The 17286-nt window shown below is 31.3% G+C and overlaps 1 protein-coding gene across 1 annotated transcript; it reads left to right on the forward strand.

Annotated features, from left to right (window-relative positions):
• Nucleotides 1-4836: 4836 nt before the first annotated feature.
• LOC130823672 (CBL-interacting serine/threonine-protein kinase 23-like) lies at nt 4837-14552 on the forward strand. Its single transcript, XM_057688400.1, has 15 exons — nt 4837-5577; nt 6599-6661; nt 6868-6939; nt 7026-7133; nt 7222-7302; nt 7767-7820; nt 7915-8040; nt 11139-11228; nt 11355-11474; nt 11582-11716; nt 11880-11996; nt 12385-12441; nt 12911-12985; nt 13246-13368; nt 14195-14552. Exons 1-14 carry the CDS (start codon nt 5380-5382, stop codon nt 13327-13329), a joined length of 1380 nt encoding a protein of 459 aa, XP_057544383.1. The 5' UTR covers nt 4837-5379; the 3' UTR covers nt 13330-13368; nt 14195-14552.
• The last annotated feature ends 2734 nt before the right edge of the window (nt 14553-17286 follow it).

A 17286-nucleotide genomic window follows, 5' to 3' on the forward strand; every position in this document is an offset into this window, starting at 1 on the left:
TTTGAAAAACTACTTGGTATTTTTATTTAGATCAATCAATCAAAATACGATCAATCAGATTAAGAGAAATAAAATACGCTATGTGTGAAAATTTTGTTAAATTGTAGTATTAGGAATATTTCTCATGTTAAACATGAATTCAAAGTACATATTATTTTGTTAAATTGTATTTGAAAAATATATTTTGTTAACTTCGTATGCTTTAAATCATTAGTACAATATCACAACGATAAAGTTTGATAATAATCCGACTCCGTTGGAGGTCTGAGAGTCCGAGTCGGGGCAAACTTGGAGTATGCATAATCCGACTCCAAGTGGAGGTGGACTGAAAATAAAAATTCGACTAAAATCCAGAGCAAAGTCGGAGTATGTATAATCCGTGCCGAGTCCGACCCATTGCCATCCCTAACATGAGTCATCTCCTCAACATGTCGACATTCGTCTTGAGGAGGTAGACTTAACGTGCCCCGACTATGGTGTCGGGTCCTCCCAGGGTGCTGTATCATCCCAGTATCAATCAACTCCCCTTCCCGAGCGTCATACGACGACCTCTTACTATCGTAGGAGGCGTCGTAAACCGTCACAGTTAGACAGGGTACGGGAGGAGGATTAACATTAGTATACTGTTTGTATATATTGAACATTACTAACATTTTGTATATATTGGACATTTGTACATATTGAATATTTGTAACATTTGAATATTTGTCTATAATTTGTAATATATATGTAGATGTATATATTTTTATCGTATTATCACATGCTTTTTATGAATGAAATGACGTTAATTACTCATAGTATTCGGCGATGAATCATTCTGCTAAGAATTAAGTATGAATTTAATCAATATCAAACAGACAATCATATTCAAATAGGGAAAATGCTCTTGAAAATTCAACACAATTTCATTCATGTTCAACGAATCCATATCAAATTACATAGTTCATTCGTTTACTTAAACTACCGTCGCTAACTAAGATTGCTTCTTCAACTTTCTCATAATCCTTTCAATCTCTTCTTTCCTATGTTCCATATCATCTATTTTTCTCTTTAGATTAAATACCTCATCTTTAAGCTCTTGTTTTTCTTTTTCAAGGCATTTGGTACCCTTCGGAGCAACCCACCTAAAGTATGTGCATCTGAATCCTTCATCCAAGTAGAAAGGACAAGCAGCAAAATCACGACCAGCATCGACGTCGCTCCAATCTGTATTAATCTCAACTTCATAACCACAATCACAAAGTTCTTCAATAGAATGCTCCTGTGACATCTACGGAACACATACGATATAGTAACATAAGTAAACATTCAAAAATAATATTAACATTTATAAATTGAGAATAATACTAATATAATACTTTATGTTACTTTCAGAATCGATTAACTAGAACAAGAATGATGGAGTTTGGATACAATGAAGTAGGGAAATGATGGAGTTATTTATAGAACATATTAACAACAGCTATTTTTAACTTCGTAAACGACTATTTTTCAATTTTACAATGGCTAGTTTAAATCATACAAAAAAGTCAATAAAAGTCAAGGGTCAAGTCGTTGTTACTAACAACGACTTAATAGTTTGACCAGTCAACCATTAAGCCGCTTTTAGTAACAGCGACTTGACCCTGGACTAAATTTTTGACCATTTCTTTCATTTCGCTGTTAGTAAGTGCGAATATACACCAAGCCTAACTTTGGAGGCAAGGACGCTTATTTTGAGAATAAAGTTTGAACGAAGCTTTTTTTGAATAAAGTTGTTAAATAATCTTATTTTTTTTAAAATTTTCCCCTTTTAGATATGTAAAAACTGCAACGGGCCTATATATTAGCCCATTTCTTTAATTGATTAACAAATATTCTCTTTTGAGATAGCCTTAGTCGTGCAACCGGCCTAGGGCCAATAAGTTTTTTAGAATATTCTGATATGCTAATTTTAAGACTTAAAAATCCAATTTTAAGACCTAAAAAGTCAATTTTAAAGTTTTTAATATCAACTTTAATGTTTGAGTCATTCTACTTTAAAGTTGAAATGAGAATTTTAAGTCTAGCAATTGGTCTTTTAAGTCTTAAATTGTTTTTTTTAAGTATTGAAAGTGAACTTTTAAGTCTTGAAACTTTCAAATTCCATAACTTAAAATGTCAATTTTAAATCCTTGAAATTGCTCTTTTAAGTCTTCAAATTGGTCTTTAAACTTTTAAAATTTACATTTTAATTTGTAAAATTTGTAAAAAAATTATATATACAATTGGGCCGACTCAATAAGACGCGTCTCACAAGTGAGACGGTCTCACCCAAGTTTTTGTGTTATTTTAAAATTGTAAGTGATCGTTTTATGATTATAAGTAATCTATCTAAAACTATAAAAATTGATTATTTTAAAATTATATGTGAGCAGTTTGACGTAGTGATCATTTAAGACATAATATATGTATGTATTGGGCCAGCCCAAAAAAAATGGTCTCACTGTGAGACCGTCTCATTTAAGAATTAGTGTTTTTTTTATTATTAAAAAATTGAATTTTAAACATTGGTAAAATAAATTTGTAGCTTTTCACTTTGTTTTTTCAACAATACATGCATGTTTTTTAACAATATTTATACAAAAATTTTATACTCTTAAGCAAAAATACATAAATCTTATCTTAGTTGGAAAGCATATAATACGTTGAGGTAAGTCCTACATTCAATTACATGTTACCTAATATAGTCTATTTTACCTAATATAGTACTCCTATATTTTAAATTTTATAGAAATATATTATTTCATGAGTTTCAAATAATTCATAAACAAAATAATTACCTTTTACCTAATATAATCTATTTTTTAATTTTTTGTTGAAATGTATTGTTTCATGAGTTTCTTATAGATTTATTGTCAATAAATCTTCCACTACCAAAATAGTTACTCTTAGTTGTTCTTTATATAATTAATCTCAAATAATTTAGATCTAAACTATGCTAAATGTAAGATCATAAGAGTTTTTATTTAAGTTGTTTTTATTGTAATACTTCTTTCGTTTCATAATATCCGCTATATTTATTATTTTTGTCAATTTCATATTATTTGCTACATTTTTTTTTAGTAATAAAACAATCATTTAAAGTTTTACCTACCCCTATTTTGATCCTACTCTATACTCTATACTCTATAATAAAATACTATATTATACTCTATACAGTAACTTAACAACCTCTTTTTCCTTATTCTTTTTCAATTAACAATAATAAAATACTATACTCTATAAAGTAAACAATCAGCTACAGTGTAAGTCAATCACTTTTCTTAATACCCGTACCCATGCAAATGTAGTGACTAAAATAAAATGAAGGAAGTATAGTTTTATACGGTGCCAAAAATCCTCTAAGTAATCTAACTAAAACATCCATTTTTTCGTACTTATAATACTTTATCTTAATCATTTAATATTTAATATATAATTTAAAATTTTAAAATTTACAATATTTTTAAATAGAGACCTCTTATAGCGACCTGCCGACCTCATCATTAGACGTGTAATACAAGGGTAAAGAGTTGGTATTTATTATTAATACGTAGAATTTATTTTATTATTTCACCCATAATAGAAATGTGAGGAATATATGGTAAATTAAACATGGTGGGCCTTACAGTGGGACCCGGCAAGCTCTTTATTAAGTCAATGACACGAAAATCAATTACACCTTCCTCAGACAAAACCGGTGTAGAAATCTACTCAATAGATTAGTATTAAGTGCAAGCAACTACATCATGGTTACTTTTTTTCAACTACAATTCAATTTTAATATTAATAAGTATACTACTAAAAATATTATAAATATATTCAAAATTTCTTTACATAGTGACTTTAAATATTTTTACTTGTATCATTAAAAAAATATGGAAAAATTATAACCTATAATGTCACATAGTGTCTATTTGCTGTGAATAATCTATATTCTATATTATTGATTAATTTTAAATAATTAAAATTTTGTATTTTTTTTGCTGACTACATCTGTTACATTTTAACCGATTATTATAGATACTTATCAGACTATCACCAAAGAGGAGTAGGGGTAGATCAACGAATAAAGATGGATTATTTAAAAATGTGACAAATGTGACAAGTAGATTATCGGACTATCAGACTAATAGGTACCTACAATAGCCGATTAAAATGTGACAAATGATACTATCAGCAAAAAAAAACATAAGTTGAATTATTTAAAAATAATTGATAGTATGGATCACTCAGAGCAGATGCACAATAAGTGAGATTATTTAGAATAATTTTAATGTGATCAGTGACAGTCTTAAAGTAACGAACCATAAATACTATAGTCTCAAAATAATCACTTTCAATCTTAAAGTGATTATTGAGGTGATTACTTATAATTTTAAAATAAATATTTTTAGTCTTAAAATGATTACTTATAATTTTAAAATAATAATTTTTATAATATTTCAATTTGGTTAACGATACTAATTAGTGGTAATGAGAATGATTCGTAATGTAAATTTTATAATATGTATCATGTCATTTCCATGTTAATAAAAGTTCGATTATAAAAATATTTTTTGTTTATAAATTTTTATTACCACTTAATATCACATGTTTAAATAATAATAATTTAGAATGGATTTTATAAAGAAAACATGACATAATAATTAAATTTATCAAAAAATATTTCTATCAAAACTATACTAACTTTTCATCACTGTTCATACCATTTATTACTGTAAATGAGTTGTAAATTAATGTATTTAATTGGAAAATAAGTTTATTGTATAATCTACATTCTACAACACTTCTAGAACAAATAAAACTTTGATTTAACTACTGTATAAACATTAATAATTATTTATAATTTATAATAATTAAATTATGCATCAAAATTATGCTAAAAAATATTCTTTCTTCATAGAGGCCGAGGGTAGAAAGAGAATTTGGTTTTCAACCCCGGAAATCGATCATAATTTGTTTCTATATCCTTCAATCTCGCTTCTTTAATTTCCCAAAAGAATCATCAAAGGTTGAGTAAATTTTGGGTTTAATTGATCAATTTCACCGACACTTAATCCTCTTTCTTAATTTTACTCCTACAAATTATCACCATAATAATCAACATTTACATAAATTTTCTCACATGGGTACCAATTATTTCCATATTATGTCTTCTTTATGTCTAAGATCATAACAATAATTTCTAGTAATTTCTAAAGATTGTGAATCTTATCAATTCTGGGCTGAAATTTCTGGGAAAGATGAGGGTTGCAAAGAGTCAGATTTGGCAGCCTTGTAAAAAGAAGAGGTTTTTATTTTGATTTTTTTAACCCCCCAAATTTTTTTTTTATAAAATAAGAAATAATTGGAATTTTACCAGAGAGAAAGAAAGATATGGCAACTAAGGGATCAGGAAGCAGTGGAGGGGGTGGCGGTGGAAGGACAAGAGTGGGGAGGTATGAACTTGGAAGAACATTAGGAGAAGGTACTTTTGCAAAGGTTAAGTTTGCCAGAAATATTGAAACTAATGAACATGTTGCAATCAAGATTCTTGACAAGGAGAAGGTTCTTAAGCATAAAATGATTGGTCAGGTATATTGTTTTTGAATAAATTCTTATGGGTTTTGATCTTTTGCTTATGGGTTTTAATCTTTTGAGTTGACTTTGTTGTTGGGTAATTTGTTGAGTTGATGTTTCATCAATATTCTCAGATTGGGTGTTTGATTTTTTGGGTTATTTTCTGTTGGGTTTCTTTGTTTACTGTTTGTGTGTGTGTTTGGTAGAATCTTGTGTTTGACCATTTCACCAATTGTGGGTTGCTTGAATTTATTGCTCTCATCATCATCATTACCATCATTATGATCATCTGTTTATTACTGTGTAGTATGCTGATTTTTAATGTTAAGGGTTTAGTATTGTTCACGAATTCACTATTTCTTGTTAGGAGTTTATTTATTGTGTTGAAGAGCAAGTTTTTAGTGCTTGAATAGTGTAAAATTGAGGAGTCTTTTTGGGTTTGTGAGACTGATGGAATGGGTTTGCATTTGCTTTTGGTTAGAGTTAGAACAATGGTGCTTAGATTGCACAGGGAGTAAAAGCAAAACATAAATCTCAAATATCGATTGTATTGTTGATTGTTGAGGTGGAGTAAGAGCAAGTTCTAGGTTGTTTCAGGGCAGATTCGGAGCATGTTCATCATGTTAACATGTTTGATCGCACAGGGCCTAAAAAATTAGGATCTTGATATTAAATTACATAGTATATGTTAAGTGTCTACAGATACAAAGTTGTTAGAAAAATACATCATTTTTTAGATTGAACAATGCCCTCAAAGAACTTGTCAATTTTTGCTCCGCCGATGGGTCGTTTGTTGCAATTCTTTTTATCCTTTGCCTTTTTCCTTTTGTAGTCTTATCCATCATTTTGGCAAGCAAACGAATTTTATCTTTTAGTTTGCATTCATAGTGTGCTGTTTAAATGTTGTAATTCATGATGTGAGATGGGTTTATGTTGCTCTAAGCCAAAGTTTGGTGATTGCATATTTTTTTAGCTCCTATCTAAGTCCCTTTATCATGTATATCAATAATAACCAATTACTTGTCGTTCTTTGCAGATTAAACGTGAGATCTCAACCATGAAATTAATTCGCCACCCAAATGTCATCCGCTTGTTTGAGGTTGGAAGCAAATATACTTTTCCACTGATTTCTACGTCTATTCCCTTGATCTTTTTGCATACGGTTGTCTTTGGGTTTTCAATCTTTCGCTTATCTACCATAACTCATAATTGCACAACTGATCCATATATATTTCACATTTATGGATACTAATGACAATTTTTTTTTCTTTTCGTGATCAATTTATGCTCTAGTGGTATTTGTAGGTGATGGCTAGCAAGACAAAGATATACATTGTTTTGGAATTTGTCACTGGTGGGGAACTTTTCGATAAAATTGTAAGATTTTTGTGCCTTAAGTTATGTTTTCCCCATGATTGGTGCATATTTAAGTTCTATTGATAAAATTTATCGAATTGAGTTAGGCAAGCAAGGGGCGATTGAAGGAGGATGAAGCAAGAAAGTATTTTCAACAGCTGATTAATGCTGTTGATTATTGCCATAGCCGAGGCGTCTTCCACCGAGATTTGAAGGTTAGATCAATAGGTGTCATTCTACTATTCGGGCATTTTAGGGTAATAGTGATCAAGTTTTCTGATATTTAAACGCTTTTGTGAACAGCCAGAAAATCTGCTGCTGGATGCAAAGGGAGTTCTTAAAGTTTCAGATTTTGGTTTGAGTGCTTTAGCTCAGCAAGTGCGGGTAAGTGTGTAGTCTTTACTGGTTTCATTATGAACTACATGAAGTGTCCCTTGCAGAGTTACCAAAAATCGAAAAATTCCCACCGAATTTCGTTTCAGAACCTTCATTTCCGAAACTCTAGATTTAATGTTTTCGTAAGTATAATTACCAAATGTTTGATGTTGTCGAAAGTCGATCCCGAAACCATATAAAATACCAAAGCCCTTCTTTTCATTGCTTTTTTTTTTTTTTTATAATTTTTTATTGTTAGTCATTTTCTATTCTTACCAGTATTTACATGTTTTGTTATTTTGTTGTGACATAAAATTAAAGCTACGTCTCCTACTTTTTTCGAAACTCTAAAATTATCGTTTCTTGTATCGAAATGATTTTCGTTTTTAAGTAACATTGGTCCCGTGCTAGGTGCTAGATGCTTTTTCATAAGAGGATTTGTGCGACTCTTTGAATGCGTTTTTTTTTTCCAGGAAGATGGGTTACTTCACACAACATGTGGTACACCAAATTATGTAGCTCCAGAGGTATATGATTCTTCCTCTTAGTTACAATTTAGTTACTACTTCTCAATCTGCAATCCTTTTTGAAAATTATGTTATTTAAATCTTTTTTTTTTAGGTTATCAACAATAAAGGCTATGATGGAGCTAAGGCTGATTTGTGGTCATGCGGAGTAATTCTCTTTGTGCTTATGGCGGGATATTTGCCTTTTGAAGATTCTAATCTCATGTCATTGTATAAAAAGGTAAGATTTCAAAGATTATGATTCTAAGCTGTATTCCATTTAGCTGTCAAAATGGCAAGTTGCATCAAACATCTTTTTTGCTGTTGCTTTTGCTTCCGTTGTTTTCTATTGTTTAGCCTCATGCTGCAATCGCCGACAAAAGTATACATGCTTGAGTATGTCCCATATCTAAAAACAAGCCCATTGATTTATTGGAAGTAAATTGTTTGATATACCTTAGGGTGTAATCATAAAAGAAATACTATTAAACTTGATTTGGGCCAACAAATTCAAATGTGGGCTGTACTTTAGTATTTTCGAGCACTGTTGGTGGTAGACCATGAACTTTTAGATGTAACATTTGCTTTCGAGCATCCTAGTTTTACAAGATTAAGATTCAATAGAAATTTGTTTAAGTTTATGTCTCAAAAGTACTCTTTCTGTCACTTGAATTTGCTCCTAATTTCTATTTTGAGTTGTCCCATTTACTTTGCGCTCTTTCCTCTTTTGGTAATGTTCCTCACTATTCTCTTTTAAGGTCATCCAAAACTCAGTCATTCTTTTAATCCCATCCATTTATTTCATGACCTTATTTGATATACCAACTACAAATTAATATTTGCACCCCTTTGAAAGTGGTGCAAATTAAATGGGATGGAAGGAGTATACTAGTTTTGAAAGCCAAAGGCTGGTCTTCTTGGGCGAAAGATCTGCTATAGTGATTATTGTTCCCTGGAATATGTTCCAATCTAGTGTCTATGTGACCTAGTAGTACTTGTAGTTGTAGGGGTAATGCTTGAATCTCACAATCTTGAAGCTGTAGGATCAAACCTACTAGTGCCACTTTTGGGGTGGGAACAATGTCACATGATTCGCCCACTTTACCCACGAATCACGATTGGATTCAATCGTCCCCAACGGGGTTCATTTGCAGCCCCAATCTTCATGAATTACGACTCAAATTGGTGAAATAGCGGATCCGAAAGTAGAAGACAAAAGATTAAAACAAAGAGAAAAGAAGGGGAGAAAAAGAAAAGGAAGAGAAGGAGATAGAAACTTACCTCAGTAAAATCCGCTGTTAAAGTTGAATGAAGAGGATGAGATGTTCTAGTTTTCTAGAAGAAGCATATGTACGTGCTTGTTTTAGGGTTTTAAAATAAGAGTAGGCTCTTAATTTTTTAAGGTTATTCGGTTTATGGGGATTTAAACAAAGGATTTAATATTAAGATCAAAATATTAAATTAAATTTATTGTTATAGTATTTTCTTTCTATTTTTTGAATTTTACTTATGACTTTATTTTTTGAGTATTAATCTGATTTATAAAAAACTAACGAACCAAAAAAAATCACGAACCTAAAAATCGAATCAAACAACTCAATCGAATGAACAATAAATCAGTCAATTAACGAATCGCAAATCCAAATTCGTACAAGGAATCAATGCGAACCACGAACCATGTGACACTGGGTGGAAATAAGTGTCGTTACCATTCTCCCAAGGCTCAAGCTTTTACTTCCAATTATTGTTTTTTAAAAAATGAGTGATAATGTGACACATAGTTAGGCATATATTTTATGGTGAAACACAAACATGATCAGGACTTGATAATTAAACATTTATCACTTCATGCTTTTAGATATCCTATTGATGGCAGTTATTGCTGTCTATTTTTCTAATGAAATTCGATATTTGACTAGCATGTGGAGCTCCAAAATCCAAGTTGGATGATCGGTTCAATGATGATTTAGAGCAATAGAATAGAGTTTAAAAATGTGTCGCAACGTGGTTAGAAAAAAGAATGATGTTGGAAAGTGCCAAAGAAGGGGGCACAAAACATGGGATGAGGATGTTTTGAGTGCAAAGTGATATGTTATGCAAGTAGCCATTGTATATTCCCAAGGAAAGGCTCGATTGATCTTTGATAAAAAGGTAATGGGACTTAAAATCGACACACATTCAAGCATATAGAATATCTAAGGGCTTGTGACAACTCTCTCAGAGTAATTGGCAAAATTATCTTCCTAACAAGATAATCTTCTCACAAAAGGGGTTGAAGTGACAAAGCTAGGTGCAAAGTCATAGGGCCATTTATGGGGGATGATACATGCTACTTGCAAGTGTTTGAGGTTAAGGAAATTGGTGACTTGATGTCATTGAGGTATTTTCCAACTAAAGCCTCATTCATTGAATTGGTACATATAACCAGTGTTACTCATAGTCGGTGTTCAGACTTCAGAGTGTTGACACACAATCATAATGCCAAAAAATTGATTTTGGGCCATGTTAAGGGATTGTGAGGTATCATGTCGTATCAACACTTGACTCTTAAGAGTAGACCATAACTATGATGGTTGTAAGATTGCGAAATTCTGTTTCGGTTATTTTCTGACCATCACAAAAGTTGTAATAATTAGTGTAGTATCTTGGAGATTAGCTGAGTGAAATAGAGAAGTATGGATAAAAAACCCTTTAAATCCTTACTATTTTCATTCGTGTTGTGAGCGACCGAGGTGAAAGGTGAAGAGGGCCACCCTTTATTTTTAATGAAGTGGCTCATATTCTTTTTTCCTAGCCAAAAGCTTTTGTTCAATTTTCATTATATGAAAATGTCTCTCTATTGTGGGTTAAACTTTTGCAACTAGTCCACTAAAATGTTTAGGATATATTGTGTAATTGAACTTTGGTTTTTATATATGTGATTGGTGCGTCGCGTGATATAATGTAAGTTTGTTCGTTTTAATTTTGTAGTGGTCATAGTCTAAAAATGCGGTTACGATCGCGATCACGATAACAGAATGGTGATACGGTAAGAGTTATGCGGTTATCACAACGCCTAACTATCGATCAAAACCAACGTGGAAATATCGGTTCTTGTTTTTGAAAACCTTTACAACGCGAACGATGCATTGCGATGTGGCCTTGTTTTTCTGGTGGTGAAAAAGGACCTCAGTAGTGTCATTATTAACATTCCGGTAGTGTCGTTTCCCAGAAGTGCTATTTTAGTTGACTCGGTACTTCTTGGTTGTTTAAGGAACAATTGGAAAAACAGTGTGATTTCAAACAATTTCACTTATTCGGCGTTCTTTCAGCTTATGTTTCTGTTTGTTGTGTTTACAGATATACAAGGCTGATTTTGCCTGTCCACCATGGTTTTCTTCTAGCGCTAAAAAGTTGATCCACCGAATTTTAGATCCTAATCCGTCAACGGTTCGTTTGAGTATAATTCATTTCGATTTCATCTCTTTTGTCCAATTATACGATTTTGGTGTTCTTTTAACTTGCTTCAACCACAGATTTTCTGATGATTGTTTGGTGCTTGATGGTCTCAAACAGCGTATTACAATTGCCGAAGTGATTGAAAATGAGTGGTTTAAGAAAGGTTACAAACCACCCATTTTTGAGGAGCCTGATATTTCTGTTGATGATATTGACGCTATTTTTGACGAGTCAATGGTAATTATCTAGTTTTCTTTACGTTCCCTTTGATCTCGGTGGCTTATGGATCGCATCTCATATATGGCCATATGGGTCTATACCTGTGGTCTGTTTGCATTGTCTAGCTCTCTGGAAACCTAGTTGTCGAAAGGCGGGAAGAAAAGGCCGTGGCTCATAAATCTCCTGCCGCTATGAATGCGTTTGAGCTTATCTCCACATCTCAGGGCCTGAACCTAGGCACACTATTCGAAAAGCAGATGGTAAGTTCTTTTCTGTTGTTTTCTACCTCGTGGTGGAAACTTGATTTCAGCATGTTTTGCCCCTCTTAGCATTCATGTGTTTTTATGAACGTTCTCGAAATGAGTAGAACTGCTTGAAATGTTTCTTTGCCGGTCTTTGACGTAGGAGAAATCTTATGTTTAGGGGCTTGTGAAACGTGAGACGAGATTTACGTCTAAAAGCTCTGCTGGCGAGATTATATCAAAGATCGAAGAGGCTGCTGTGCCTTTGGGTTTTGGTGTAAAGAAAAATAATTACAAGGTACAATTTACTTGTATTTCATTTTCATCTATGTTACTCGGACTCTTCATTTTGCTTCACGTATCTGTGTCTGATCCTTGATACTCGGACAATGGCACTTAGACACTTCATTTTAGGTGTAAATTTGAATATTTAGACATATCCAACACTCGGATACTTACCAGTAACCGATATCAGTACCCGAGTCTAAGTAACATAGATTTTCATTATGTTTTAGATCTTTAACACTACTTCAGATATTGTTTGTAAGTTCCTGAATGTTTCTACTGTGCTAATATTTGTTATGTCTATCACATATCTATGAATTGTAGATTTTTTTTCTATATTTCCTGTAGTAAGTTGAATCTAAGTTGCTTGTGAAAAACAATTACGACATTTTGATTTTCAGATGAAGCTTCAAGGAGAAAAAAGTGGACGCAAGGGTCAGCTGGCTATTGCAACAGAGGTATCACTCCGAAAAATCCTTTTTTTAGTTGGAATACACGATCTTAAGCCCCCCAATGAAAATATTAGTTTCTCTAAAATAGTGTTGTTCTAATGCTGCTTGAATTTTTTCCAATACTTAAATCAAGGGTTGTGTTTTCTAAAAATTCCACATAAAGTTTTCTTTGGGACCGCAGAAATGTCGCATTTTCAAAGTTATAAAACTTCTGGTTTCCTTTGTATTTTTGCACTCAAATCATAGTGAAAAAACAAGGCAGCATTGCATCAGCCTCATTGTAAACGTTTTCAAAAAAACGAATTGCTATTTCCACGTTGGAAAGATGTAAATAAAACAGCGTTTTTGACTGTATCAAGGGATATCTCATGCTTTTGACCGATGTTAGGCTTAACAGTAACCACATTACTGTCGTTATCGCATCATCGTTCCGTTACCGCATTTTTGCGTTATGACTCAATTACCTGTGTCGTAGATTCTTGAAGTGGCTCCTTCTCTATACATGGTTGAACTTCGCAAGTCTCGTGGTGACACACTGGAGTTTCACAAGGTTTGTATGTCCTTTACGTTAACGCATTTAAAAACTTTTGGAATCTTCATCTTCCCTGGATCCATTTTCTTGTTCTTTTTAAACAAAATGGCAGCAAATTGTACGAAGTAGTAGAAAGCGTTTATACAGCACAAGTTCATTTGAGTCCGTAGTGCTATAACCACTTGCATATTGCTATTATCCATGAGACCATGTCCGCATTTTGTTCTTTTTCTTTCTTCTGTATAATAATGGTGCGAATCTTAATATCAAATTGGCAGTTCTACAAGAACCTTTCTACTGGGCTGAAAGACATAATATGGAAGACTGGGGAAGAGATCAAGGAAGAAGAAGAAAGCAATTAATTCCTACTTCGTTGTTTATTCCGCCTTTGCTTGTCATTTGTGAGTAACCTTAAATTTGATTTTTTGTTGCATGATTTCTTTGATCCTTTCCGGGGATATAGGAATTAACGGCAATATGGAAGTGAGAATGTCTCTATCGAGTTCGAAAAAACTAGCTTTCATCTCTTTCTCCTTCGCTTTGTTTGTTTGACATATTCGAAATTGTTTTTGAGGTAAATATTTTTCGGGGGTTCATTTTGCATGGGAAAAAAATACCAATGTTTATTTTGTAACAAGTCATGAATATTAGTAGTGATAAAAAAAAAAGTTTTGGTGTTAATTTTCGTGAAAAGTAGCATTTCATTTCACGGGAATGGACTTCATCCTCAAACATGTTCTTTTCTTCGCAAATTTTCATTACTATCTATACCAGTATACTACTCCTTTGAGTCGTAAATGGGTGAGAATGTATTTTGCGAAGGAAAAGAAATTATTGTTGTTGGATAAGCATGAACAGAAACTTTCACATCTTAGGTTCAAATTACACTAAAATGCCATTATTACTACGATTTTTAACGTCATGTACCAAACAAGCCGTAAATACATTTTTGGATACTGCCACGTGTTATGTTTAACCCCTTCAACTGGTTACCAAGGAGTCCAATTTTTTAAAATATAAAAATTCTAGAGTTCGGATTTTTAAATATTAATCAAAAGTTGAGATTTTAGAATTAAATCACCCAAAGAGGATTTTTAAAAGTAATTTTCCCAAAAATATAAGATAACAAGGTTTCAAATCTTATTGCCGATTTTTACTCTGCCCTTGGCCCGTTGGCTGAAAGACCTTAATGCAGATATTTGACACTATTTGTAATTGTTTTGGCAGGTTGGTGCTGAATGGTAATCTTAAATGTCATTCCCCACAGATACGAGCAGCAGTTTTCCGAGCTTCATTGTCTTGTAAAACACATGTGGTGTTAACTCTCGTTATAGTTTTCGGGTTTTGATGGAGATCGTTTTGCGTAAAAGAATGTTTTGTGTACAAACTAAAAGAGTGACGAAATCGAAATGTTTGATATTTGCTTAGAATAACACAGTTGCAGAATTGAGACCTTAACATTCATTCACATTCACATATGATGTTATTCGGGTGTACATACCACTCTTATCTTGTTTGTGTTTATGTAAAATGTATGTATATTATGTTTTAATTGTCTATGCTAAATGTTGGTGCCAATTTTGAATATTGCCTTCGTTATTCACGATTACGCGATTACTTCCTCTGTCTCATTTGATTTGTACTTTATTTGTAGAGAATTTTGTTGATGAAATTATTTTGAATTACATGTCACGACCATTACTAAAAGAGGAAAGAGTATAATGTGGGATCATCCTAAATAAGTATTTGGTGCAAGTTAAATGAGACGATGGGAGTAATTATATACCATCCTTTTGGAAAATGAAACATTAACATATAACCTTGAAATGATCGTATTACATCCTTTTAATTTTGCTACACAGAATTTTAGTTCATCTCACATAATTAACTACATTACGTTTTTTGAATATGAATTTACCTATAAAATTCCACTAAACTTTAGGAACATAATTTATTTTTCTCTCATAAATTAAGAGGTTTTTTTGGTAAATATTTTTTGAGTTGACTTTTAATTTATTGTAATCTTTTGGCTTTTTGGTTGGTTAAAAAGCCAAAATAAGTATTAGGTAAATGACTTTGTTAGCATATTTTCAAATATCCACCATAACTAGTTCAAGTGCCTACTATAATATCTACTTTAACTATCAAAAATGTCTTTGTAAATAACTAAATATGCCTACTTCAGTATGCAAAAATATCTAATTATATATGCAAAATACCTAATATAACCATTTTAAATGCCTAATTTAATTATTTAAAATGTCTACTTTCATATAAAAAACATACTTCAATATGTAAAAATACATATTATGATATGTAGAAACACTTACTTTGTATACAAAAACACCCACTACAACCATTAAGAAAAAGTACTTCAACTGTTTCAAAATACCTACTATAACTAATTTAAAATGTAACTATTTAAAATGTCTATTTAAGAAAATAATACTACGCAAAAATACCAACTATAACTATTTCAAATGGGCTCTGTAACTTGTTCAAATGCGTACTACAATATGCAAAAACATGTACTTAAACTAGTTCTAATGTTATTATAATTAGTTGTTTATTTTAAATGTCTACAGTAACTAGTTTAAATGTCAGCTTAAACTATTTAAAATGTTTAATTTAATATGTAAAAACACTTACTTCAGTGGTAGAAACATCAACTTCTATATGCAAAACACATATTATACCATTTCAAGTACCTACTTCAATTATGTAAAATGCCTACTTTTGTATGAAAATACATCTAATTCAATATGCAAAAATACCTACTATGGTTTGTAAAAAATCTATTTCGATATACATAAACACCTAGTATAACTATCAAATTGGCTTCTAAAACTACTTAAAAGACTTACTTTAGAATGCAAAACAATCAACTTTTATATGCAAAAACACCCTACAACTATTTTAAATGTCTATTTCAACTATTTAAAATGTCTCCTTAAACTATTTACAACGTCTACCTTAGTATATATGAAAACACATACTCTTGTTTGCAAAAACACATATTTCGTTATAAAAAAAATCTACTATAACTCAATTTGAATAAAAACGCCCTCACAACAATAAATTATAGATTCAAATTATACTAGGTTTGATAACGAAAAAAGTACTTTAAAAAATTCTAATCTAATCATACTAATTTTTTTTTTTTAATTTAATGATAAAACTTAAATTGAATAAGAAGAAAAGTAGTCATAAATAGTTTGATATACAATAAGGATAAAAACCATGGGTGATTTGATGAAAAAGAATGACCACCAATGATGTTTGCGAAAGAAAAAGATGGAATATACACTAGTGGAAAAAATCTTATTTGCTGCGTGACATATGTTGCAGTTTTTTAATTATGTAGCATAATATAGGATGAAAAAATGAGGGGAAAAAAAAATTAGGTTATATGCTGCGGTTCCCCAAAAACCGCAGCATATAATGTAATTTTTTTTAAAAAAATGGAACTTACACTATATATTGCGGTTTTTGGAGAACTGCAACATATAATGTAAATTATATTTTTTTAAAAAAAACGCTCCTCTCATATACTGCTTCTTCTTGTTCAATAAGCTGTATACAGTTTTATTCATCAAAAGTCCTCGTAAAACCTACGAAATTGTTGTTGTTCATCCCACGAAACTGCTTCTTCTTCTTGTTCAATCCACACGACACTGTTGTTTTATTCATCTTCTTCGTTCTTCGTTTTTGTTGTCTTCTTCAATCCACGAAACTGTTGTTCGTTTTTGTTGTTCAATCCACGAAAAAATTTGTTTATCCCACGAAAATTCTCCCATTGTTGTTTTCTTCAAGTTCTCAAACCCACGAAAATCAAGTTTTTGTTCTTGTTCAACCCACAAAATTAGGGCTTGTTCTTCTCTAAGGTATAATTTTTTAAAGCTTATTTTAAGTTGTTCAAGTTTCATTGTGTTTTAGGGCTTAGTTTTTTTATACTAATTTTGATTTTGTTTTTCAATGTATTGATTACAGTTTACACAACCCAATTGTAAATCCCCACGAAAATTCAAGGTATAATTTTCATTTTGATTTTGTTTGATATTTTTATGTGTTTATATATTTGATGTTATAATTAGTTTGTTAATTATTTAAGTTCTTCAAGTTCTTAATTTAATTTCTTTAAGTTGTTTAATTTTTAAGTTTTACATTTTTTTTTCAAGTTGATGTTATAATTAGTTTGTTAATTATTTTGATACATGTGTATTTTGTTTACTTAATATGTATGTTAGTTTGTTAATTAATTCTGTATGTAGTTTACTTATGTATGTATGTAGTTTAATTATGTATGTAGTTCACTTATA

The sequence above is a fragment of the Amaranthus tricolor genome, chromosome 9 (genome assembly GCF_026212465.1).
Source record: "Amaranthus tricolor cultivar Red isolate AtriRed21 chromosome 9, ASM2621246v1, whole genome shotgun sequence".
NCBI lineage: Eukaryota > Viridiplantae > Streptophyta > Magnoliopsida > Caryophyllales > Amaranthaceae > Amaranthus > Amaranthus tricolor.

Coding starts and splice junctions, on each gene's coding strand:
- LOC130823672 (XM_057688400.1), top strand. CDS start 5,380: ATGGCAACTAAGGGATCAGGAAGCAGTGGAGGGGGTGGCGGTGGAAGG. Junction 7,134..7,221: donor TCTTCCACCGAGATTTGAAG/GTTAGATCAATA, acceptor TTTTGTGAACAG/CCAGAAAATCTGCTGCTGGA. Junction 8,041..11,138: donor TCATGTCATTGTATAAAAAG/GTAAGATTTCAA, acceptor TTGTGTTTACAG/ATATACAAGGCTGATTTTGC.